At 38.9% G+C, this 24,829-nt stretch overlaps 1 protein-coding gene and 1 non-coding gene across 2 annotated transcripts in view; one reads left to right on the top strand and one right to left on the bottom strand.

Annotated features, from left to right (window-relative positions):
* Positions 1-24,829, top strand: part of Rnf115 (ring finger protein 115) — an 86,884-nt gene that overhangs the window by 58,930 nt on the left and 3,125 nt on the right. Inside the window, exons 5-7 of the mRNA XM_010629494.1 lie at positions 20,661-20,732; positions 21,966-22,038; positions 22,966-23,059. Coding sequence (XP_010627796.1) covers positions 20,661-20,732; positions 21,966-22,038; positions 22,966-23,059 — 239 coding nt within the window. The remainder of the gene's footprint in view (positions 1-20,660; positions 20,733-21,965; positions 22,039-22,965; positions 23,060-24,829) is intronic.
* On the bottom strand, positions 213-318 carry LOC117284098. The gene has a single exon (XR_004515169.1). It is a non-coding gene; the product is annotated as a U6 spliceosomal RNA (small nuclear RNA).

Here is a 24,829-nt window from a genome sequence, read left to right as displayed (position 1 = left end):
TCCCTTCACCCCCTCCTCCCTTCCCTATTTACAAAAACTTTATTTCCATTTTTTCATATTTTTTTCTTTTCCCTTATTTCCTTTCCCCTACCCTTCCCACTTCCCCTACACCTTTAGCCCTTTTCTTCCTATTACACATTGTCAATTATACCATTAGGATCTTATTTACAATTATAATTTTTCACACCAGAGAAACTATTCGGTATTTACACAAAAATATGGAACACTTCACGAATTGGGTGTCATCGTTGCACAGGGGCCATGCTAATCTTCTCTGTATCGTTCCAATTTTAGTATATATGCTGCTGAAGTGAGCACTGTTTTTTTTTTTGTTGTTTTCTAAGATTTTTCCTGCCTGGTAGTATATCGCAGATGATTTTGCTGTGGAGCAAGCAGTCTGTAGCTGGCACTGGGCTGTAACCTAGCATTTGGTTCTTGAGCTCTGATCTTAAGCATTACATTTTCTTTGAATTGTTTTAAAACCTTATGTTTTATTTTCCAATATTTATGTAGAAAACAATAGGGCCCGATGGAATTTCTTGGTAATGTAGCCTGCCAAACAAGTTGTTGATATGTAAGTAGGCAGGGCCAGGAGAGGATTTTACTTTTTTTTTTTTTCAGTCTTCCTTTCCTCTCTCTTCCAAAGAAGCTGAGAAGGAAGAGCAAGCAAAGAAGTGGTTGTTAACTTACTAGAGGAGCAGGGAGAGCAGGATGTGTGGTGGAGAGACACAAGATGGCAGAGATGAGGAAGGGTCACAAGATGGCGGAAGTGAAGAAGCACTTGAAGAAATGGGAGAGCTGGCCGGGTTATAGGTTGGGGGAGGTGTGAGCAGCGAGTGATCAGCCAGATTGAAGGTGGGAGTCAGGAGGGGTGGAGGACGGAGTTGGGACTAGAAGTACCTGAGAGGGCGAACAGGTCTGACGGAGGGGCGAGAGGGTAGTTAGAAGAAGTCTCCTATATAGGGGGTTTCTGACCATTTGCCATTGCATCGACAAAAGTTGTGCAAATCGTTCACTATGTTAAAATCGAGAGTGCCATTTTCCGGCCATTGAGATTCATTGTCTAATTTGTACTGAGGCCAAACTTGGTTGCAATCAAAAAACGAGTCATTTTCACTTAAAGTTGGGTCCCAGCAGTCCAAGGGAATGAAGTTGCTCCAGGAGGCAGCCAAGAGCCCTTGAGGGGTAGGAGGTTTGGATTGTAGGCGCCCATGTTTGGGCGGGTGAGGAGGAGTTAGCTCCTTAGGAGGAGGGCAAAAGAGAGAAACATCTTTGCCACTTTTGATACTCCCTGATCCAGTCCCTGGAAGGGGAGAAAGAGAGTCGGGCTATGGGGCATCCCCCAGGGGCACGGTCCTGGGCCCAGGGGCCTGAGAGGGTCTCTCTGCTGAGACCTTGGATTTCCGAAGTCTCCGGAGGGAGAGAATGAGAGTGAGACAGAGGACCTGAGTAGAGGGAAGCTAAACTGCCTGCTCACCCTGTAATCAGGTGTTGGATGTGTTTTGTCAGCAGTGGCAAAGGCAAAGTGCCCCGATCAGGTCGAGGTCCAGGTCCAGGTCCAGGTCCAGGTTCTGTAGACGCGGTCCAGAGGAGACAGCCGAAAGGCCATTCGACCCTGACCCGCGGGGGATTGTCACTTAATCAACTGCCTTCTCCTGGTTTTGGCACCAGTTATGTCAAGTTAAAAAGCCAAAAACCAAGACCAGACCAGGACCATAACAAGCCTTTATTATGGGGAGGATCTGCTGGGCTGTCTCTGAACAAAGGAGAGCCTTTTTTTTTTTTGGTACCAGGGATCAAAGTTGGCACCACTGAGCTAAATCCCCAGCCCACTAAAGTTAATTTAAGCTCCTGTATCCCCCAAAGTCTGGTCTACTTTTCCCTGCTTCTCTAGTGGGTGATGTTTAAAGCACCACTGGAGGAAAAGCTCATGAATGTGCTCATTGGTGCCCCTACAAACAATAAAGTGCGTTTAATATGTTAAATTGTGTCTTCGTTACTTTTCTCCTTGCTGAGACATAATACCCAACACCCAAAATTTCAGGGAAGAAAGGTTTACTTGGTTTACAGTTTGTAGAGGTTTCAGTCCATAGTTGGCTGACACATGGCAGAGGGCATCACAGAGGAGAAAGAGTTTATTGCAGGCAGGAGACAGCAAAAAGCAACAAGGGGCCTTAACAGTGTCTTTCTGCTCCTTTTATCTTGCCCATACTGTTTAGGGCGGGCAGCACTCACACCCTTGGTCCTCGTGCCCTTGGCATTGCCCCATGAATCAATCCCAGCATCACACACTCTAGATCCAGCCACCTCTGAAAAAGCCCCACCTATGATCACATGAGGTTTTGGGGAGACAGCTAAACACACTCCATAACAGATTATCAGTGCTTTTGATTAGACTTTTGTTTTGCATTCCCTCATGAAGTATTTTAAATTTTCACCAGATTTCATTGTCTAGATTTACAGTCCAGTAGCTAATTATCAGCAGCTGGCTTATCTCTTTTCCATTATGAAAACTGGGGCCTTAGGTGTGAACTCCTCAAATCCTTGTGCCCAGCTTCTCTTATGTCACCATTCATTTCTGCTACCGACCGTAGGGGAGCAAAGACTGGATTTCACGAGGAGAACAGGGATCTTCAGAAAGGTGGGAGCAGGTTCGGCGCGCGACAGTCAGAAACCACACAGCACTGAGTAGTGAAGGTAGTAGCTGCTGCAATTTTATTTCTAACTCTAGATGTATATATATACTAGTTTCAAGGGCACACTTCAAGAGTGATTCCAGTCACAGGCAGGCATGAGAAAGATAGACAATAGTACTGTAAAAGCTAAGACCACAAGGTCAAGGTGAGACCACACCTATACGCAGTCAGAAGGGGAAGTTTGTAAAACAAAGGACTGGCTTCAGCATGTCACCTTCAGGATCACCTTCAGGAATTCACAGTGTGGGGCTCAGGGTCAGCACTTTGGCCGCCCATCCTCTTGTGCCCCAACACCTCCCCATCTCTAGGAACATCTAATTGTTCCTGATCTTTCCTGGGCCCAGAATACAATTCTACAGATAATGAACAAATAGTAATAAAGACAAAATAGAACAGAATTATAAATGAACCCAATGTCCCCAAACTGCAGGCTGACTCTTCGCATGCGGTGTGTGCCAAGGACTTCCAGGAGGCTTAACCCCGTGGGGACGATACCTCGGGTCTGGTTTCTGCCAGGTGACCGGCATTGTCACGCAGACTCCACTGGAGTGGCCGTGGCACATTTCTTCCTTCAGTCTCCTGAGATTGGGTATTCTTTCTTTCTTTCTTTCTTTCTTTTTTTTTTTTTTTTCAAAACAAGCCCATCAGCTCACATTCCTGACCCATTCATTACCTATCTCTTCTGGGATTTTGTTTTGCTCATTTTCCTCTTTCTGCCCCCTTTCCCCACTTTGATGCCTATTGGCTACCTTTTTGAATGTTTAGTTTGTAATTTTCAAATCTGGTTGTACATTAATGTTACTGAGAGTATTTTTAAAATACTGCTATCTGGGCCCCATTCCAGGAACTATGATTTAAATTAGTCTTGGGTAAGGTCCAGGAATCGATAATTTTTTTAAAGCTTTTAAGATTGTTCTCATTGTCACCAGGGTTGAGAACCACTGCTCCAGTTGCTGACTAGTCTTATCTTTTCATTTTCAACAAAATGTGTTGAGATACCTACATTTACTTTGTATACTTTCTTATTTCCCATTATTTCTTTAACTAGTATTGTTTGGCTCTTCTTTCACTAGTGACAAACCTAGCAAATCCGATCAAATCTTTATTGTGTAAATCAAATCACAGAATTCAACTTGTTTGGTCTTTTGCTTCCTTCTTGAAATTCCAAACTACTCTGATACCCATGACAGTACATTTTCTTGATTTACCTCTTCTCTGACTTTTCCTTCCTTTTGGGGGTGGGGGGGGTGGGTTGCTAGAGCTTGAGCCCAGGGTCTTGTGTATGCTAAGCACGCACCCTGCCTCTGAGCTATAACCTAACTGACTTTTCCTCTTTTGGGTACTTTCTGAGTATTGTCTTTCCTTCATTCTGGTTTTCTTCTTACTCTGCAGGATTTCACAGCTTCACAAGTATTGAATAATAGTAGATAATTATTGTATGAGGCTCCCCTGTGTGTTTTTCAGCAGCTTCCCTGGTTTTCAAATGCACGCCTTTAACACCTCCCCACCCCAACTCCAGTTTTGACAACCAGAAACATCTCCTGGAGGTAAAATTGTCCCTGGTTGAGAACCACTGATCTATGACTTCTCTGTGGCCATTCTCAAGTTCCCTCATACCTCTAATAATTACCTATATGCCAAGGAGTCTCAAATCTATATTCCCATTTTGACCTTTCCTAATCCAAGGCTTGAGTGTAAAACCTTTTTGGTTTTCAATGCTACAGATTGAGCCAAGGGTCTTTTTTGTTGTGCTAGGCCAGAGCTCTATTACTGAACTATATCCCCAGCCCCACAGCTTCTTGTTAGACACTTCATCTGAATAGTATTCCATAGGTACCCCAAACTAATGGCAGCTAAGGTCTTTCCTTCCAAACCTAATCTTTTTTCTTTATTTCTGATTTTGATTAGAAATATCACTCCCTACCCAATTCAGAAAACTAGACATTAACTTTAGTATTTTTTTCTCCTAGTTATTATGCCTATCCAGTTAGTCACTGAACCTTTTGATTTTTTTTAATTTCCTGTTTCTCAAATTATATTTTGTTGAGCTCTTTGCCCCCTGATTTACATACATATCTTTTCTTGCTTACTTTCACTGTTACATTAACCTCCTGATTCTTTTCCTCCTCAAGACTTTGCCCTTTTAAAATCTAGTTATATATAACCTTTGTGGGATTTTCTACCTAAATTTTTAAATACATATCCATGCTGCTGCTTAAATATCCACTCTATTGTCATAGGGTCCATAATTTGACTCTATGTTTTGAACTCTCGACAGCCTTGTTTCCTGTTACCTCCTATTTGTTTTCTACTCATTAACAGACTTAAATTTTCTGCATGTACTGTGCTGACTGGATTTCTATACCTTTACCTAATCTGTTTTCTTAGGTAGAAATACCTCTACTGCTTTCATAACCTAATCAGTACTCCGCCAAACTAGGAAACTGTCTATAACCTTCCAAAACTCTATCAGATACTCTTCCTTTGTACTCCCCATAGCATGGTATGTATGTCTCTATTATAGTTCTAACTATGATACAGTTGTATATTGATACTAGATAGCATTCATTGAACACACTATGCCAGACCTAACATCTAATGTCCCAACAACCTTATGAGGAAAATAAGATTTTTGCCTTCCTAGAATCTATATTAGTTACCTCTTGTATAAGAAATTTCTCTAAATTTTGGTCAAAAATAACAAAATAGTTGTATTTTATCTCAGTTTTTGGGGGTTAGGAATTCAGGTAGTATAGATACATATTTTATGTCTGCTGTGTGATATCTGGGACTACAGCTGAAAGATTTAAAGACTAGGATCTAGAGTCATCTTCAGATTCGTTTAATTGCATGTCTTGCTGGTATCTAGGAGATATGGTTTATGTTGTCAGCTGGTACTAGCTACTCAGTTTTCTGCCACTGTAGCAAATACCAAAGTTAAATCAGCTTAAAAAGAGGACAGGTTTATTCTGACTCATGTTTTCAGAGGTCCATGGTTGATTAAACCCATTTTGGAGCCTATTGTGATACATCGTAGTATGAGAGTGTGGGAGAGGAGGCCTGTTCATCTCATAGCAGTAGGAAAGCAAAGAGAAGAGGACATTGGTCCCCTTCAAGGGCAGTGCCCCAGTGACCTAACTTCCTTTCACTAGGCTTTATCTCTTAAAGGTTCTACCACCTCCTAGTGGTGCCACACTGAGGACCCAAGCCTTTAACACATAGGCCTTTGGGAGATACTCCACATCCAAACTACAGCAGCTGATGAATGTTAGTTCTATGGTAGTATATTTTTGTTTTTTTAAAAGATGTCCATTAATTTTCACTTTCTGATTGTTTCTTAATTCATTGATGATTCTTGCCTGAATTATTACTGTAATCTCTGAAATAGTTTTATATTTGCTTGTACTTCTATTTATTTATTTACTTTGTTGTTGTTGTTAGGAAAATTTTATTGAGGGAAAGAAAGCCTCTGTCTAAGAGGGACCAGAAAGTGGGTTGCCCACCCACCCCACTTTTCAAAGATGTGTTATATAGCCAAGCCATGTGGTGAGGCGGGTACAGAGGGGACAAAACTATAAGACTCAGTGGAAAACTACAGGGTGGGCATGAGGTGGGGCAAAACCAAGACCAACCAATAAGATTACAAGTACAGTCACCCAGGCAGTATTGATTTAATGGGGGTCAAATGGGGGAGCAAGTCACGCAGCAAGCGTACAAGCATTTTCGGTAAGGGTTGGGGGGGTCAGGGCTATTTCCTGGGAAGGCTGGGTTAAGACCTTGGGCCCCCACCCAGGTGACTGCAATCACTGCTGTTTATCCGCAGGAGAAGCACAAAGGTATAGTAGTCTCTCTCCTTTTACAATTCTGGCCTTCAGTGAATGTGTCCCTGATTGTCCTCATGTTGGCTCCTTGCTGTGTTGGCTCCTGAGGGTGGTCCTGTCTAACTGCCTACAAGATATCTAATTATACAAGATACCTAATTAACTTATCTATCTGCAATATAACCCCCTCTGAAGAAGTACCCCTAACTGCTGTGAGGGCCAAAGGGTGAAGATAGCCCTGGCTGCTTCCAGCTGAAGAGGGTCATAGTTATGATCAGTAGTTAGTTACTCTGCAGAGGGTCTATCTCAAGGCCTTTAGTAGGCACCTGGCATTTCATATTGGTCCATTTATTTCTGTAATTCCTTCCACAGATGTTGGACATTGTTCTGTAGAAAGAGTTTTTCTTATCTCCCTACCCTACTTCATCTGTTTATTTTAGCATGAACTTAAGGATTTTTAAAAATCATGATTTAATCCCAATTTGGTCAGAGTCATTAGATCTAAACATTTTAGAAAGTAGCTCTTGTTCAAAGCCCTTAAATTAATAGCAGTGTTGAATGTCAGAGTAAAGTAATCAGGCTGTTTCTCTGATTATCAGCAGATAATTTCTAGCCTGTTGGACACATACAGTTTTTTGCTGGAGTTCCTTTAGTGGAAATAAAATACTTTAAAAAATAGTTTTTAGTAGCCAAAAGAGAAGGGAGATAATTACCCTAACTACAGTACAGTGTAGTATGGGCCCTTGGGCAGCCATAAATCCTGAATGCAATCAGAGAGAAAAAGATTAAAAGTAACATTACTCAAATGCCTAGAAATTTTTAAACACTAAGCTATGTATACTTCACTCACAGTTTTTTAAAAAATTTATTTTAGTACGCGTTTGAAGTTTATGATGAGCACATTCATTATTGGGAGTTGGTACATGTATATAACATCTTAATCCTTTCTACATCAACTCTCTTGGTCCTGTTCCCATTTGCAAAAGATCTATCTTCCTATTTCCTGTTGTCTATCTTTTATTTTGTTCTTTAATTTACATATATTTTGGGTTTCTTGTGTAAGAGAAACATGATATTTAACCTTGTGTATCTGATTTATTTCACTTAACATTATAGTCTCAAGGTACATCTATTTTCCTACAAATGACTGACATTTTTCCTTCTTTATTGCACAGTAGTAATCCATTGTCTATAAATACTATATTTTCTTTATTCATCTGTGGATAGACATATAGGTTGCTTCTAGGATTTAGCTAATTTGAATAGTGTTGCTATAAACATGGGTATGCATATGTCACTATAAGATGATATCTTTTAATTCTTTCAAGATGACGCCTAGAAGGGGACTAGCTGGGTTGAATGGAATTTTTAGTTTTAGTTTTTTGAGGAATCTCCACACTGATTTCCATAGTGGTTGTACTAGTTTACATTCCTACCAACAAGGTAGAAGAGTTCCTTTTCCCCCATGACATCACTAGCATTTGTTGTTATTTGATTTGTACTTCTGAGAAGTGTGTATTCATTTCAGTTGCCTATTTTTTGATTGGGTCTTTTATTTTGGGTGGTCTGATTTTTTTGAGTTCTTTGTATGTGTTAGATATCAGTCCTCTGTCCAAGGAATAGCTGGCAAAAAAAATTATTTTTCTTCTTTCTGTAGGTTGTCTTTTCACTCTGTTGATTGTAGCCTTTGCTATGCAGAAACTTTTTAATTTGATACATCCCCATATAGTGATTCTCGATTGCTGTTTCTTAAGGGGTAGCAGCCTAGCTCCACTCGACTCCTGCACTCTCCTCAGCAGTCCGTGTTGCTGGGAGGCCTATTTCTATTTCTTGTGGATTGGGGTTCTGAAAGTTCTTGCCTATGACTTCAAAAATTTTACCCATTTTATCTTCCATTAGGTTAAGATTTTCAGTTTTAATATTTAGTTTAGTACATGGTGAGAGATATGAGTCTAAATTGAGTCAACTACATGTGTATGGAGTTTTTCCAGCACCATTTACTAAAGAAGCTATCTTTCTTCCAGCATATTTTTGGCCCATTTGTCAAAGATCAGGTAGCTGAATGTATCTCTGGTTGTTTCTTCATGTTCTGTTCTGTTTCATTGATCCGCATGTCTGTTTTTGTGCCAGTATCATTTTATTTTTATCGTTATAGCTTTGTAATTATAACTTGAAATCTGGGATTGTGATGCCTCCTTTGTTGCTCTTATTGCTTGGGATTGCTTTTGCTATTCTGAGTCTCTTCTGGTTCCATAATGAATTCTAGGATTGTTTTCTCTACTTCCTTGTAGAGTTCTTGAACTGTGCTAAGTACAGCCGAAATATACAGGGGACAAATTTTTAAATCTTTTGGACAAAAATTTCTTGTCAAACTGATGAACAATCAGTACAAACACATTAGCTTGAATAAGTTTTCATTGATTGCTTCACCTTTATCCCATAGGAAATGGTGGTCTGCTTTATAATTATGTTATTCTTTTGACTAATAGCAGAGTGGGAGAAAGACTTACACTTCCTTTTCTTACATGTAGCTTACAAATAACCATATTACTTTTACAGAATCCTAAAACTTGATTTAACAGAGGCTTTAAAAAGTTTTTTTTCCTTAGATGTAAACATAAGTCAGTTGTTAGAGTCTATTTCAACTATATTAGCATTATTTATTTATTCTCATCTTTCTTTTTTCTTTGTATGTTTCTGTGCATATACCATACTGCCTTATTTGCTGTGGTTTTATACTATATTTTGATACCTAGTAGGGAGAATTCCTTCTATCATTATTCTTTTCCGAAGATTTCTTAATGTTTCTCTTATGTTTATCCTTCTAAATGGATTTTAGATATAACTTGCCAGTCTCTGCTCCCTCCCCCACCCTATTGGGATTTTGATTGGAAAAGCATCAAATTTATATATTAATTTGGAGACAGTTGACACTTTTAAACAATAGTGAAACTTCTAATTTAGGCCCAAGGTGCTTGTCTCCATTTGTTTGTTTTAAAATATATTGTATTTTTTAGAGCAGTTTTAGGTTCACAGCAAAATTAAGCAGATATACAGGGGCTTTTTTTTTTTTTTTTTTTGGTGTTGTTCACTAACGTTTCATAGTTACCACTGAAAGGTTTTTTGTAACCCATCATTTTGCTACTTGGTTGAATTCTCTCTCTCATTTTTTTTTGGTACAGGGAGTTGAACTCAACGCAGAACCTTGCATTTGCAAGACAGGCACCGTGCCACTGAGCTAAATCCCCTGCTCATTCTCTTTTAATTTAATAGGTTTTCATTTTATTCTTTAGGGCTTTCTAGATTAGCAGTCATTTCAAATACAGATTATACTTTTTTCTTATGTTTATATCTTACTTTTTATGTTGCACTGACCTATCAAAAGAAAATCATCTAAACAAAACAACAAAAAACCAACATCTTGTACTGGTAGGTATTCTTTCTCCCTGCCTTCAGTGGGACTCAAATAGTGTTTCTTCTTTGTTAAGTATGTTTGCTTTTATTTCTTTATGCATGTTCTATATATTTTAAAAGTTTAGCTGTATTCCTAATTTCTCAGAGACTTTTACTTGAGAAAGACTAATGCTTTTATCACACGCCTTTTGCAGATCTATCAAAATGGTTTTATAGCTGGGTGTGGTGGCGCAGCCTATAATCCCAGCACTCGGGAGGCTGAGGCAGGAGGATCACTGAGTTCGAGACCATCCTGGGCTACATAGTGAGTTCCAGATCAGTCTCAACTACATATTGAGACCCTGTCTCAAACCCCCCCCCAAAAAAAAGTCTTACAGTTTTTTCTATTATACAATGCATTTTATTAATAAAAATATTTTCTAATGTTGAGTCAACACTGCAAACTTTGTTGTTGTTTTTTTGAGACAGGGTCTCACTTTGTAGTTGAGACTGAACTGGAGCTCACTGTGTAGCCCAGGTTGGTCTCAACTGATCCTTCTGCCTCAGCCTCCCAACTGGGATTACAGGTGTGTGCCACCACACCCAGCTAACACTGCAAACTTTGAATAAAAACTGCTTTGACGGGGAGCATTAATATACTAATATCTTAATGGAATTTGTTTCTAATCTTAAAATTAGGACTTTTGCATCTTTTGAAAAGGGGTCTGGCCTTTAATTTTCTTGTGTTGTCATTATTGAATTTTGGTATCAGGATTATATTACTGTCATAAAATGAATGAGGGCCCACCAGGTAGTGCATGCCTATAACCCCAGCACTCTGGGAGGCTAAGGCAGGAGGATTGATTACAAATTTGAGACCAGCCTATGCAATGTATAAAAGCCCTATCTCAAAATAGAAATTACAAAAATGGGGGGATGCTGAGAATGTAGCCCTGTGGGAAGGTCCTCGGTTCAATCCTTAACCTCCCACAAATCCCTGAAGAAATTGCTGTCTTGTGCTTGAAGATAATTTTGGTGGGGCTACTGAGGATTGAACTCGTGTCCTTGCACTTGTGAGGCAGGCAGGGGCACCACTGAGCTAAATATCCGGCCCTGAAAATAGTTTTTGTTTGTTTTCTCTTGGTGATATTGGGGATTAAACCAGGATATAGCTTGCCAGTTACAATGAGCTACATCCTCAGGCTATTTACAATGAGCTACATCCCTAGACTATTTTTTATTTTGACGCAATGTCTTGCTGAATTGCTCAGGCTCACGGGCTTGCATTTGTGATCCTTCTGCCTCAGGCTCCCAGAGTGCTGGAATTCCATACCCAGTTCAGGAATGGTTTAACATAGGAATTACTTATTCTTTAAAAGTTTGTGAATTATTTGTCATTCTATCTGGGAATAACATCTTTTGGGAGGACTTGATCTGTTACAAACTTTTTGGTTACTTTGGGATTAGTGGCCCAAGGTGATGCTTTATTCATCTTTATATTTCTAGTTTCTAGCATAGTATCTGCTTTTAGAGTAGATATCAAACATTTTTTAATTCATAGATAACTATTTTAAGAACTATATGGAGCACATTAATCAGTAGTAATAATAGCTAAGGGTATGTGCTGGAAACTAGTCTAAGGGCTTAACCAGTAAGTCTTCACTAAAACTTTATGAAAAAAGTGCTGTGAAAGTCTCTGTTTTATAAGACAAATTGAGAGAGGTTGGGTAAATTGCCTGAGAGTGTAAAGGCAGTTAAATATATAGTGGAGCCAGTGTAATACAGAAATGAAAATACTTATATTTGGTGGGCTTGTATTTAGAAATAGATACTTATAATTTTTTAACACAATCATATAGTCTTCCCCCTTTTTTCTTTTACCCATGTTTTTTCTTCCTTCTTCCCTTTTTCTTTTCTTCTCTTTTCTTTCCCTCTTTTTCTTTCTTCTTAGTTTTTTTTTTTCCTTAAGAATTAATAATTTATCCACCTTTTTCAGAAACTACTGCCAAGGCACATATGTGTATAAGTAGATTTTTTTTTCTTTTGTGGAACTGTAAATAAAGCACAGCATATCTTTGGGGCATATTGCTCTATACAGTTAATAGGTCTGCCCAGATCATTCATATATTCGTTACCTCTTTTTTTTTTTTTTTGGTACTGGGTATTGAACTCAGGTCCTTGTGCTTGCAAGGCAGGCCACCAAACTGCTGAGCTAAATCCCCGGCCCTTCATTACCTCTTTATAGTAGGTACAATTATGTCACCTTTTTTTGAACGTTGATTAAAATCTTTATGCTTTATAAATTTAAAAACATGTTTTATTGTGCTTTCTTCTTAATACCAATTTGTCCTATTCATTTTTTATGTGGTGGGGGGGGTGCTGGGGATCGAACTCCAGACCTTGCACTTGTGAGGCAGGCAGCGGAACCACTGAGCGAAATCCTTGGCCCCTGTCCTATTCGTTTCTAAGTATCAGTGTATCATTTTAGTCTTTCTGTCAGGCTTTCAGTGGTGTTTTCCATGGGCTACATCCCAGCCTATTATTCATCTACTGGCTTCACTGTGCACAGAATACTTTGTGTTTAAGAAATCAGATGTCAAAGATTGGCCTTTATAGATTATTAATATATTCTTGCCACCAACCTAAAGAGTTTCCCTGAAATGAACTTTGTTTCCTTTGGCTGTTTCATTGGTGTGAATGAAACCTTTTTTTTTTTAACATGAAGAATAAACCTCATACCATTCATTCATTCATTCTGCACATATTTATTAAATGTGCCAAAAGTGTATGCTTTGCCTTTAATGTGCAGCTTTCAAATGATTTATCCAGGAATAATCAAGGGCCTGAATAGCTCAGCTCATTTTATCTAACTGTAAATTAGCCTGACTTGTGCCAGAAGATCGATTGATTGATTGATTGGTGGATGGTAGCGGGGATTGAACTCAGGACCTTGTGCTTGTGAAGCAGGTGGCAGAACAGACCAACTTATTTAATTTACACTTGGGGTTATTGTATTTCATTGACTATAATATTCATTTCTGTTTGTTTCTTTGGATTTCTCAGATATGGGAAAAGAAAAGCTATCAGATTGTTGTTTGGTATATGTAAAATCAGCAAAGGAAACTGCATGGTCTTTAGGAGAAAAGCATAGAAACTATTCATATTTTACCCTAAATAATTTTTTAGAATAGGAAATTATTTATACCTGTTAATTTTTTCCCTTTGTCTTTATTAGGTATTACCAACACACTCATACTTTCCAGACAAGTAATAAAGATTACCACAAAGACAGGTTATAGAAAGTTTGCACTTACTACATTAAAGCTCATCTTTATTTCAGTGTACTATACTCGATTAACATTTGTTTTTTTATTGATTACATTTTAGCATCCTTCCCTGAGAGACAAAAGAAAGACCTTTGATTTTAGCACTAATCTATTTCCCAATCACTTCTTAAGATATACTACATCTAGGAAGGTTTCCTACATAATATATTGTCAGAGTTAACCCTAGATTCTGGGGCCATAGTTTTCTGATGCTGATCACAACTCAGAATTTGAGAAATAATTTTTTGATAGTTAACTTTCTTTTTCTTATTTAAAAATGTCAGGGTTTAAAACAAATAGATTTAAAAAAAACATTACCCACACCTTCCCTCATTCCAATACTAGGGATAGAATCCAGGGTCTCTCTACAACTGAGCTACATCCCCAGCCCTTTGTAGTTCTTGAGACAGAGTCTTACTAAATTGACCATGTGGGACTTGAACTTACTAGCCTGCTGCCTCAGCCTCCATCAACTAGGATTATGGGTTGTGACACCTCACCCAACTGCCAGTTACACCTTGATATGTAATCTCATAGGTCTTTTTAAATAAACACAGAGATGATAGCTACATCTTTATAATTAAAATAGGATTAGTCATATTATACATATTTTATATAATCTTTTATATCTTAACAGATTGTGTAGCTCTTTCAGTGTACATGCATTTGGGACCCATCTAGGGGCCTTTTTAGCTCGTTCAGTAAACATTTCTTATTACTGTGTGCCAGATGCTATTCTAGATGTTAAGCGTACAATAATGAACAAAAAAGAGGAATCACCAGCTGATCAGTTGCTGGTGAAGAACCCTCGTATAGGATTTTCTGCAAAGTTCAAGAAACTAGGCTATTTCTCAAACTTGGTTACCATTTTTAAAGCATGTGATAATTTATTGTTCCTGTCACTAGCAAAGGGGGGATACAAATTAGCTATCAGTCTGTAATAAATTTAGCAACAAATATCAATATTTATTACCTGAATATTTCTGAGGATCGAGAATTTAGGAGCAGCTTAGCAAGGTGGTTCTAGTGAAGGGTTTCATGAAGTGATAGCATATCAGCTGTGACTGCAGTCATCTGAACACTTAGCTGGGCCTGGAGGATCTGCTTCTATGATGGCTCATTTACATGGGTGTTGGCAGGAGGTTTCAACGCTTTTCCATATGGGCCTCTATGGGGCTTTTTGAATGTTTCCATATCTTCACAGCTGGCTTCTTCCAGAGTAAGTGATCTAAGAGAGACAAAGAAATGAAATCATACTGCCTTTTTATATCCTAATTTTGGAAGCGACACACTTTATTTCAGCCATATTTTATCTGTAAGAAATTATTAAGTCCAGCCCACACTCAAGGGGTAGAAAATTTAAGTTTCACCTCTTTAAGGGAGTGCATTAAAGAATTTTTAGACATCTTTTAAAACCATCACAGTTTGTCCTGTGGCGACAATTGTTTATTCTTCTTCTATGTGTAAAATACATTCACCTCCACAAATCTATTTATGCAGTATCAGCTTGAAATGTAGGTGGTTTTTAAATTTAGGTTCAGGTGGGAGTGAGGCTGCTTGGACATAGGTCCTCTGGTACAATTACTTTTGTTATGGAGACTTGTATACCAAAGAGTCAAGTTGTCTGCCCACCATATACTGAATTTACAGTACAGAGATGTGGACAGGCAGTGACTTGATAAACAGTTATAGACGTTCCTATTCAAAAAAGGGGAACAGGAGACACAAAGACATTGCTGGTTTACTGCAGCTCTGGTAGTTGTCTGAAAAAATATTGGAAGTTCCTTGGTTAGGACTTACTCTGCCCAGGAGTAGCTTCATGGCTCTTGATTCCTCCCTCTGGGCTCTTGACCTCATCCTATGACTCATCCTTTCTTTTCCAGGAAAAGTAGTTCATATTTTCAGCTACATAGTTTTCTTAGCTTGCTTTCCAGCAAAATTTGAGAGTTCAAAGGCTTCTTTTCTGTATCATTTCTGCACCTTTTAGTTTAAGCCTGCAGTGCTTTAAAAAAATTTTTAAAAATTAATTTTATTGGTACACTTTTCATACACATAAAGATTACTTTCATCATAGGGAATTAGTACCTGTACATAATATATCTTGATTTTTCTTTTTTCTCCATTACCCTCCCCTCCCTTCAACCCTTCCTCCCCTTTTTCTTTACAAAATGCTTGTTTCTATTCCTTCTTTTCTGGTCCCCCCACCTTCCCTTCCCTCCCTCCTTCCTTTTTTCCCTTCCTATTTGAACATTTTCCTACTTTCCAGTATTTGTCATCCATTTTGGTCCTTATTTGTGCTTTTGGTTTCTCACACAAGAGAAAGAATGTGGTATTTAAAGTGTGTATCTGATTTATTTCACTAAAAGTATGATATCAAGGTGAATTCATTCACCTAAAAATGTCTCAAGTTTGTCTTGTAGTTCTCTTTTTTTTGGTTGGATCCTTCTTTGGTTTCTCTGTTAGGGTAATGATAGCTTCCAGGAATGACTTTGGAAATATTGCTTCCCTTTTAATTTCATTAAAAAGTTTGAAGAGTAATGACATTAGATCTTCTCTGTATTTCTTGTGGAATTCAGCAGTAAATTCATCAGAACCTAGACTTTTCTTTGTTGGTAGTTTTTTTAAAAATTACTTCAATTTCATTGACTGATATTGGGTTAAGAATTTTTATATCTTCTTGATTCAGCTTTGGTAGTTCATATATATCAAAGAATGTTCATTTCTTCTGCATTTTCCATCTGATTAAAGATTCTCAAAGTAGGTATTGATGATCTTCTGGATTTCTTCAGGATCTGTTGTGATTTTACCTTTTTCATTCCTAATTGCACTGAGTTGAGTCTTCTTTCCTTTTTTAAAATAAAGTTTGCTAAGACTTTTTTCTTTACTCTTTCAATGAATCAGCCCTTTGATTTGTTAATTCTTTGCATTATTGGTCTCCATTGCATTAATTTCTGCTCTAATTTTTGTAATTTCCTCCCTCATAAATGCTTTGGGTCTAACTTGCTCTTCTTTTTCTAGAAGCTTGAGGTTCAACATTAGGTTGTTTATTTGAGCTCATTCTGTTTTTCTGATGTAGGAATTCATGCTATAAATTTTCCTGGTAGGACTGCTTTCATTGCATCCCATAAGTTCTAGGATGTTGTATTGACATTATGGGTGTTTTGTTTTGTTTTGTTTTGTTTTTTGAGACAGGGTCTCACTATGTAGTTGAGACTGACCTGAAACTCACTATGTAGCCCAGGCTGGTCTCAAACTCACAGCGATCCTCCTGCTTCAGCCTCCCGAGTGCTGGGAGTGCAGTTTTTAGTATATGTGCTGCTGAAGTGAGCACTGTGTTTGCAGTTTTGTGGGTTTTGTTTTTTTTTTTTTTTTTTTTTTTTTTGCCATTGTGTAAGACCTAAAGTCTCACTTCCACTCGGTGGAGTGTAAACAGCCGAAAGGCCTCCACGATGTTGAGTCCTATAGCCCAACGAGGGCTCGGGACGCAAGACCCAGGGCCTTACTGGGCCTCCACAATGCTTGGACGTATACCTCGGTGATTGCTCCAGGAGCTTGATGAGCCGTGAGAGTCACCCAGGAAGGAACACACCGGACTAGTTGGAAAACAGACCTTTATTAGTCTGGACAGAGGGCACTCCAGAGCCAAGTAGCCCCGAGAGGAGCCAGCTCAGGGGCTGAGGTCCTTTTTATAAGGCAGGGTGGGGGTCTGTGCTCAAGATGCTTACATAATTTCCCAAGGTTTTCAAAACATTCCTTCCGGGCAGACAAGGAGTGAAACAATCTTTATCTATTTACCCAGAACTACTAAATGTTCACCTGTTAATTTACATTAATCACAGTTGAGACTAGGATTTAAGATTACAAAGTTATGCAGTCCCACATTTGATTTCCAATTTTATTGCATTATGGTCTGATAATATGCATGGGATAATTTTGGTTCCCTTGCATACTTAAGCATGTTCTGTGGGCTAGTATGTGATCTCTTTTGGAGAATGTCTCATGTGTAGCTGGGAAGAATGTGTATTCTGTGGTTGTGAGGTAGAATGCTCTGTCTACTAAGTCCATTCTTCAAAGATTTGGTTCAGTTCTGATATTTCTTTGTTGAGTTTTTTGTCTTTCTATTTATGATGGTGGGATGTGGAGGTTCCCATTACAATTGTATTAGTGCTTATTTGATTTTTCAAGTCTGTTAATGTTTGTTTTGTGTAATTGGGTGTGGTGGTTTTTAGTGCATATATATTTGTGATTGTAATCTCTTCCTCTTGGATTGTTCCCTTAACAAGTATGCAGTGACCTTCTTTGTCTCTTCTGATAAGTCTTGGCTTGATAACCACTTTGTCTACAAGTAGAATAGCTCCCCCTGCTTTCTTCCAGATTCCTGTCACATGGACTATTGTTTTCCATCCTTTGAGTTTCAGTCTGTGAATTTCTTTTTTACTTAAACGCGTTTCTTTTATGCAGCATATTGTTAGATCTTATTTCTTGATCCATTCTAATTTATCTCTTTTGATTGGTGAATTGAGACAATTTGCAAGGATCCTTGTCCTTCTAGTTTCCAGTTAAGATTTTTCTAGCATTTGGGTTAGCTCTCATCGATAACTTCCTTAAAGGCCACTGTGCTTCTACTGTTGTTTGTTATTGTGGTTGTTGTATTTTGTTTGTTTGTGGGGTAGTTTGGGATTAAACTCAAGGTCTCACACATACTAGGCAAGTGCTCTACCACTGAGCTACATCCTTAGACCCTTGAACTATTTTGTTTTGTTTTATTTTACAGTGCTGGGTGTTAAGCCCAGGATCTTGATTGAGCATGCTAGATAAGTGCTGTACCATTAAGCTACATTCCCAGCACTTTTAAAACTTTATTTTGAGGTAGGGTGTCACTAAGTTGTCCAGGCTGTCTTCAAATTTACAATCCTTCTGCCTCAGCCTCCTTAATAGTGTAATACTTAAAGTCTCACTTCCACTCCACCGAGGGTGAACAGCCAAAAAGGCCTCCACGATGCTGGGCCCTAACACCCAGCGAGGCTCCGGGAGATTGACGGAGAAACGAGAAACCCAGGAAGGAACATAACAGGCTAGACGGTAAATGGACCTTTATTAGTCTGGCCAGACGGCACTCCCGGAGCCAGGTAGCTCAGAGAGGCAACTGCTCAGGGGCTAAGGTACTTTTTATAAGGTTTTTCTAAACAAAGAGTCAGGAAATTCACTGAATAAGACTGCAAACACTTTGCTTATCTTATGCAGGAAATGTTCTATGGTCACCTTTTGTCATACCATTTGCCCCTGGGTGGGCTGTTAACCAAGGTAGCAATTAGCATATGAAGAAGCACAGTCTGGCCTACTAGCATGGAGTCACTTTAGTTTATTCAAGTCTTAAAATAGCTGGGATTTACAGGTGTGCACCACCACACTTGGGCTGTCATAACTGTTTTTTCTTCTTCAAATGTTTTCTCTGATGCTTTCCTCAGAGTCTTTCCACCTTCTGCCTGCCGTGGTGTTCCAAAGATAATCCCACATTTTAGGTTTTTGTTATGGCAGTGCCTACTTCCCAATATCCAAATCTGTAGTAGTTAACTATTAGTGTATAACAAATTACCTCAGAGTTTAGTGAGTTTAAAAAGCAAGCATTTATTATGTCACAAATTCAGTGGGTCAGAAATTTAATAGTTTAGCTAGGTGGCTCTGGCTCAAGGTCTCAAGAGTCAAGATGTTGGCCATTGCAGTGGTGATCTGCAGGATTCACTACAGTTCATATTCTGACAAGTTCTGGCTTTGTCAGGAGTTCCCAGTTCTTCATCACGTGGACCTTTCGATAGAACTGCCTGATAATGGCACTTTCCTAGGAGAAGTATAAGAAGCGAGCCACGGTACTTTTTTTGGCCTTGTTTTGGTTGCCACAGATCATTGTGTCTGCCATATTCTTTTCTTAAGAAGTGAGTCACTAAATCCAGCTCACACTCAAGGGAGGGTTATCAAATAATTTTGGGGTGTATTTTAAAACATAAGGAATTCTTTTTTAAAAAAAATTAAACTCCGAGAAGAGAACAGAATAGTGTTTATCAAGGGCTGGGTCTACAAGAATGAGTTGAGGAGGTGATGGTCAAAGGATATAATATTTTAGTTAGAATACATCCAAGAGGTCTATTGTACATTGTGGTAACTTGTTAATAACAACATGTAGTACTCTTAAAAATTGCTAGGAGAGCTGGGCATGGTGACACATGCCTATAATCTCAGTGCTGCGGGTGGCTGAGGCAGGAACATTGCACGGTCAAAGCCTAGCCTGGCTAAGCAAGACCCTGTCTCAAAATAAAAAAGAGCTGAAGATGAAGCTCATTGTGAAGGCTCTGGGTTCAATCTCTAGTACTAGGGGGAAATTTTGCTGCAAGAATAGATTTAAAGTGTTCTTTATTAGCCATTCCACAATGTATGTGTATTTCCAAACATCATGTTTTACAACCAAAAATACATATTTTTAAAATTTTGCCAATTAAAAAATAAGCAATGCTGGGTCTGGGATTTACCTCAGTGGTTCCTCTGTCTGCCCTGTAAGTGCAAGGACCTGAGTTCCATCCCTGGTACCAAAAATAATAATAGTAATAAATAAGCAATGAAAACACAATACAAAAAACCCCACAAAATACCAAAGAGGGCTGGGGATTTAGCTCAGTTGCATCACACTTGCCTTGCAAACACAAGGTCCAGAGTTCAATCCCCAATACTGGAAAAACAAAAACAAAAGCAGAAAACCACAGAGAAAATAATACACTTAACTATTGTTGAACTTTAGTAGCAGGGAAAGTCTAATACCATTAAAGTTACATTGATTGACCTAATAAAGTAGAAATCGGGGAGTTATAAATGCATATCATTCAGAACACAGGAAATACATTAATCCAGTATCTCTTTGAAAGGCAAACAAAGACCCATCTCATCAGGATAAAGAAGGGGGTACATGTCCCATCTTAAATGTTCAGAATGAGAAGTGCCAAGCATGTGTATCTGTGTGTGTTTGTTTTATGTGTGTTATAGTCATCTGAAACAGCTTTAGAATAGAATTCTTCTCATATTATAAAAAAATTCTTTAAGCACTATACAAAAATGTAACCTAGAATCCCACTGGCTCAGCATCTCTTTTAAGCCCTACTTATATTTGTGCCAGAGAGCTGAGGAACCTAATTTGAAAAATGTACTGTGGCATCAGATTCCTTCCAGCCTAATTAACAAAAACTTTTAATCCATACTATGGCAAAGCTCACAAAGATAAACATTATAGCACACTCTCACAGCACTAGGCAGTAGACTGATTTCTGGTGCTACTCCTTGTGTAAAAGTGGGAAGCCATTGTGGTTGGAGAAGTACTTGATACCGTGGATATCTGCTGTCTTTTGTTGTCTTATCTAATTTTTTTTCTACTCGAACAGAATAATACAACAGATCTTTGCAGGATTCTTTGCAAATTCTGCAATTCCTGGATCCTCACACCCCTTTTCTTGGTAAGTAGCTAATTGTTACCTAAGTTACTCTGCTGGAGTAGCATCATTTTAGGTGCTAGCCTTTCTGTGCTGTAGAGAAAAGGCTGAGTAGGTGAGTATGTGGGTATAACTGGAAGCTTGTTATACTGCCATTGTCTGCTGAGCTCAAACTTAATCAGAACTTTGTTTTTTATTGTTCAGGCTTTGGAGGACTGTCCTTGCCCACCCCACCCTCCCTACCCTTCATATTGTGATCTGAGTGTTGTGTTGAGACAGGGAATGAGAAAATACCCGATAGGCTTGGTATCTAATTTGTGAGTTTCTCCTTTAGACCATATGGGGAGATTTTATTCCTTAAAATGTTGTGAAGTGGAGGGCTGGGGATGTGTATAGCTCAGTGGTAGAGAGCTTACCTAGCGTGCATAAAGCCCTGGGTTTGATCCCCAGCATGGCAAACAAACAATTTCTGAAGTTGAAAACAACATACTTGACTTTCTTTTTCCAAAGTAAGGTTTTTCAGTAGAAGCAAAAGGCTATAACTTAGTATCAGAGTGACACGTAAGTAGAGTAGGGTTTAAAGATGGAATTTCTTCTTGTCTGGACAGTTAATGCCGGTTCTGATAATTAATGCCAGCTTCTTCGCTCAGAGGGACCTCAGTCCTTCCCCACACTTACCCCATTTCCCAACCTGTCTCCTTTGTGTTGCGACCAGAGACTGGACATCCGTCATCCAGGGTTCTGCACCAGCAACGTCAAGAAAAAGGTGCTGCCAGGCTCCCTTTTGTAATTGCTGAATTGTGATTCAGAGAGACTGCTATGGCTGCTTCTCTACTGGAACGTTTTCCATTGTCCAGTACTGTGAGGCAGCCTCTTTGCATGAGGGAAATCTGCTATAGATTTTGGCCAGCCATGAAGGAAAATCTCTTCCTTAAAAAGCAGCTCCATTTATGTTTGATGTAGTGTGCAGAGAAAAGAAACTTAACCAACAGGCAACAAGTCACTCTTTTTCCTCTTATGTGTCATGTGGTATTTTAGGTAGCTCCTCATTTTATGTTCTGCTTAAGTAAAATTCATAGACAATGAGAAGCTGTCTCTAGATGTTTGACCTTGAAAATACAGAGAAATTCTTTGCCTCTTGATTCTAGTGACTTGGAAGCCCTGAGAGAGAACGTGATCCCTCTGCCAGCTTTTTCTATGATACAAGGCAGAGCCTGGTCACTCCATCTAATGCTGTCTGTCTCATCTCACGTATAGGAGCGGGATGCTGCACTCCAACCCCGGGGACTATGCCTGGGGTCAGACAGGGCTTGATGCCATTATAACCCAGGTGAGGAGCTGCCTTTTGAGGGTTTCTGTTCAGTGTGTCTCATGGTTCCACAGGCTTCCTGCTTTCCTTCTGCTACTTTCTTGAAATTGCAGTCACTCTGCTTTCTCTAACATTTTCAGCTTTTGGGTTTCCATTTTACTAAAAGGATACATGGTTTATGGGTTTAGTTTAGTATTCCTGTATCCACTATGTCCAAGGGATTTCTAGAACACTTTTCACCCTAGACAAAGTAAAGACTTCTGGAACAAGCAGTATATTGTGTTTTGGGCCTCTTGTTCAATTCTCTGAGGATCCTGTAAATAAGTACTTTATATAAAAAAAAGAAGGGTCTCACATGTTGAAGCAGGGATTTCTGCTAGATAGAGTGAAGTAGGGGAAGGAAGCAGAGAAAAAGGTATTCCCATGCCATGCATAATTGTTTCTACTTGCTTATGTTCATTTTCATTTGATTGATTTCTCATTTCCCGTATAGATTGTTGAGCACAGAAAGCATGTCATTTATATCCAACTCTTCTTGTAGGCAGTAATTTTCTGTTTCTTGACTTATCCTATGCTACTCCCTCTACTCCCACCCTTTTCTACTTCTGGCAGAAATAAATATTTGTACCAGTTAAGTATTACTTTTTACAAAGCCATAGTTTTATTCATGACATCACAACTCTTTACCACCCTGAAGTTGCTTTATCCCCAAAGGTGGGTCTTACAATCATGGGTCTGTCTGTAGACTTACACTAATGTCACTCTGAAATTGTAAAGGATTTTAAGTGTTCTGATATCAGGAAAGGGAACATCTAAGCCTCTCAAGAGTTTTGCAGAAGTAAGAGCAACTAACATTTCTAATACCTGCGATGTTTGTTCTCAGCTGGAGCGGCACCCTTTCCAGGGATGTTGAGATATCTGCTATTTCTTTTTCTTCTTTTCTTGTAGCTTTTAGGACAACTGGAAAACACAGGACCTCCTCCAGCTGACAAGGAAAAGATCACTTCTCTTCCAACAGTGACAGTGACTCAGGAACAAGTTGGTAGGTTTATTTTCATATGTATTGCATCATCTAATGATCTCTATTCAAAATTCCAGTACGTTTTTATACTGAATATGTTAAAGCTGTAGACACCTAAAATTCCTATCTGGGTACCAGGTATGGAAAGTACCTGTCCCTTTATGAGATTAATCAGCAGGTATTTCCTGAGCCATTATCAAATCCCCTTTCCAGGTACCATTGGAAATAAAGAGGTACAAAGATATTTAAGACTTAATTCTAACTAGTTGAAGAGCTTATTAATGAAAGCAGGATTCACCAAATGATTTAAAATTTTGGAATAATGTTGGACAGGTGAAACTGACCTTGAGGAAAGGGGAAGAGAATAAATGAGAGGCTGAGAATAAGCACTGAAGGAATTCAGTGATAAGGAACATTATTTTGTACTGAGAGTTTTATTCTCCATTTTGATTTTCTTTTTTGGGAGGAATGGAGAATTGAACTCAGGGCCTTGAACTTGCCAGGCAAGTGCTATGCTGCTGAGCTACATCCCTGGCCTTCCATTTAGATTTACAGTCAAAAGTTTAAAGACAAGATGAGTCAAATCATTTTGCTTAGAAAAGTGTGAACTAATTTTTTTTTTTTTTTTTTTTTTTTGAGGAGACAGAGTCTCACTGTGTAGTTTGGGCTGGCCTGAAACTCACTATGTAGCCCAGGCTGGCCTTGAGCTCATACCAATCCTGCCTCAGCCTCTCTAGTGCTGGGATTACAGGCATATGCCACCACACCTGGTACTAGTACGAACTAATTTAAAAATATCAGCATAGGCATGATGTTTAAGTCCGATATAAGAAAGTGACCTTATTAGATCTGAAATAGAATCTGTTTGGGGGAACAGTGGAGAGTAGGACTATAGAAAACGGCCGGACTTTGTTGAAAAGTTAGAGCTGGATGTTTTAGGTAGAAGGTAAGTTTTACATGTGTTCAAAATAAAGAATGAGGGAATTCAAGGCAGTGTGTGAAATAGCAGATAAGGAGACAGCAGAGCAGGGGTTTAAAGAAGAGCAGTCTAGTTGAGGTCTGGTGATGGTTGCAGTGCTCACAGAAAGGAGAGGGTTGATTTAGAAGTTCATTTTGAAGGAAGGCTTTTATTGCTGATTGCATAGTGGGATGAAGGAAAGAGGAAATGAAAGATGATTGTAAGATTTCTCAACTTTGCAACTCAAAAGGTGGTGCTGCCATCATGGGGGGACTGGGGTAGTAAATAGGCCTAGGTTTGGGTAAGGTGATGATATGATGATTTTAATTTTAAATATGTTGATTTTTTAAGTGCCAAGCTAAGAATCCCAAGTAGAGGTGAGCTGAAAAGGTGGCATCAGGCAAAATATCTGGTAGCAAAGTAGGAGATATATTTGGAGGGTTAAAGAACTAGATGTACTACCTAGTAGGCTGTTGCAGTAGACTTGGCATGAGACGTGTAAGCTGGAATCAGAGTGAAGCTGTTGAAATGGAAAGGAAGGAGTGAATTTATGAAGTGGTAATCCTGCTTCAAGTGCCTTGACCACTTGGGGGACATGGGACATATCCTGATGGATAGAGATCTAGACTAGCTGGTATTTTTTGCCAAACTTGGAAAACTCAGAATTTGCTGCTTGAAATTCCCAATGTAGTTTATTACCATTTTCTCTAAGGAAAGAAGGCTTCCTGTTTTTATTTGAAGGGCTGAACTGTACTTCGCCTTCACAATGCTGTAGCACCACCTCCTGGTGGAGGTTTTTTGTGTTTGGGGTTTTTTTTTTTTTTTTTTTTTTT

Source organism: Fukomys damarensis, unplaced genomic scaffold (genome assembly GCF_012274545.1).
Source record: "Fukomys damarensis isolate Sample0158 unplaced genomic scaffold, DMR_v1.0_HiC HiC_scaffold_33, whole genome shotgun sequence".
Classification (NCBI taxonomy): domain Eukaryota; kingdom Metazoa; phylum Chordata; class Mammalia; order Rodentia; family Bathyergidae; genus Fukomys; species Fukomys damarensis.
The sequence above is the reverse complement of the archived record's forward strand: the minus strand, read 5'-3'. Positions and strand labels throughout refer to the sequence as shown.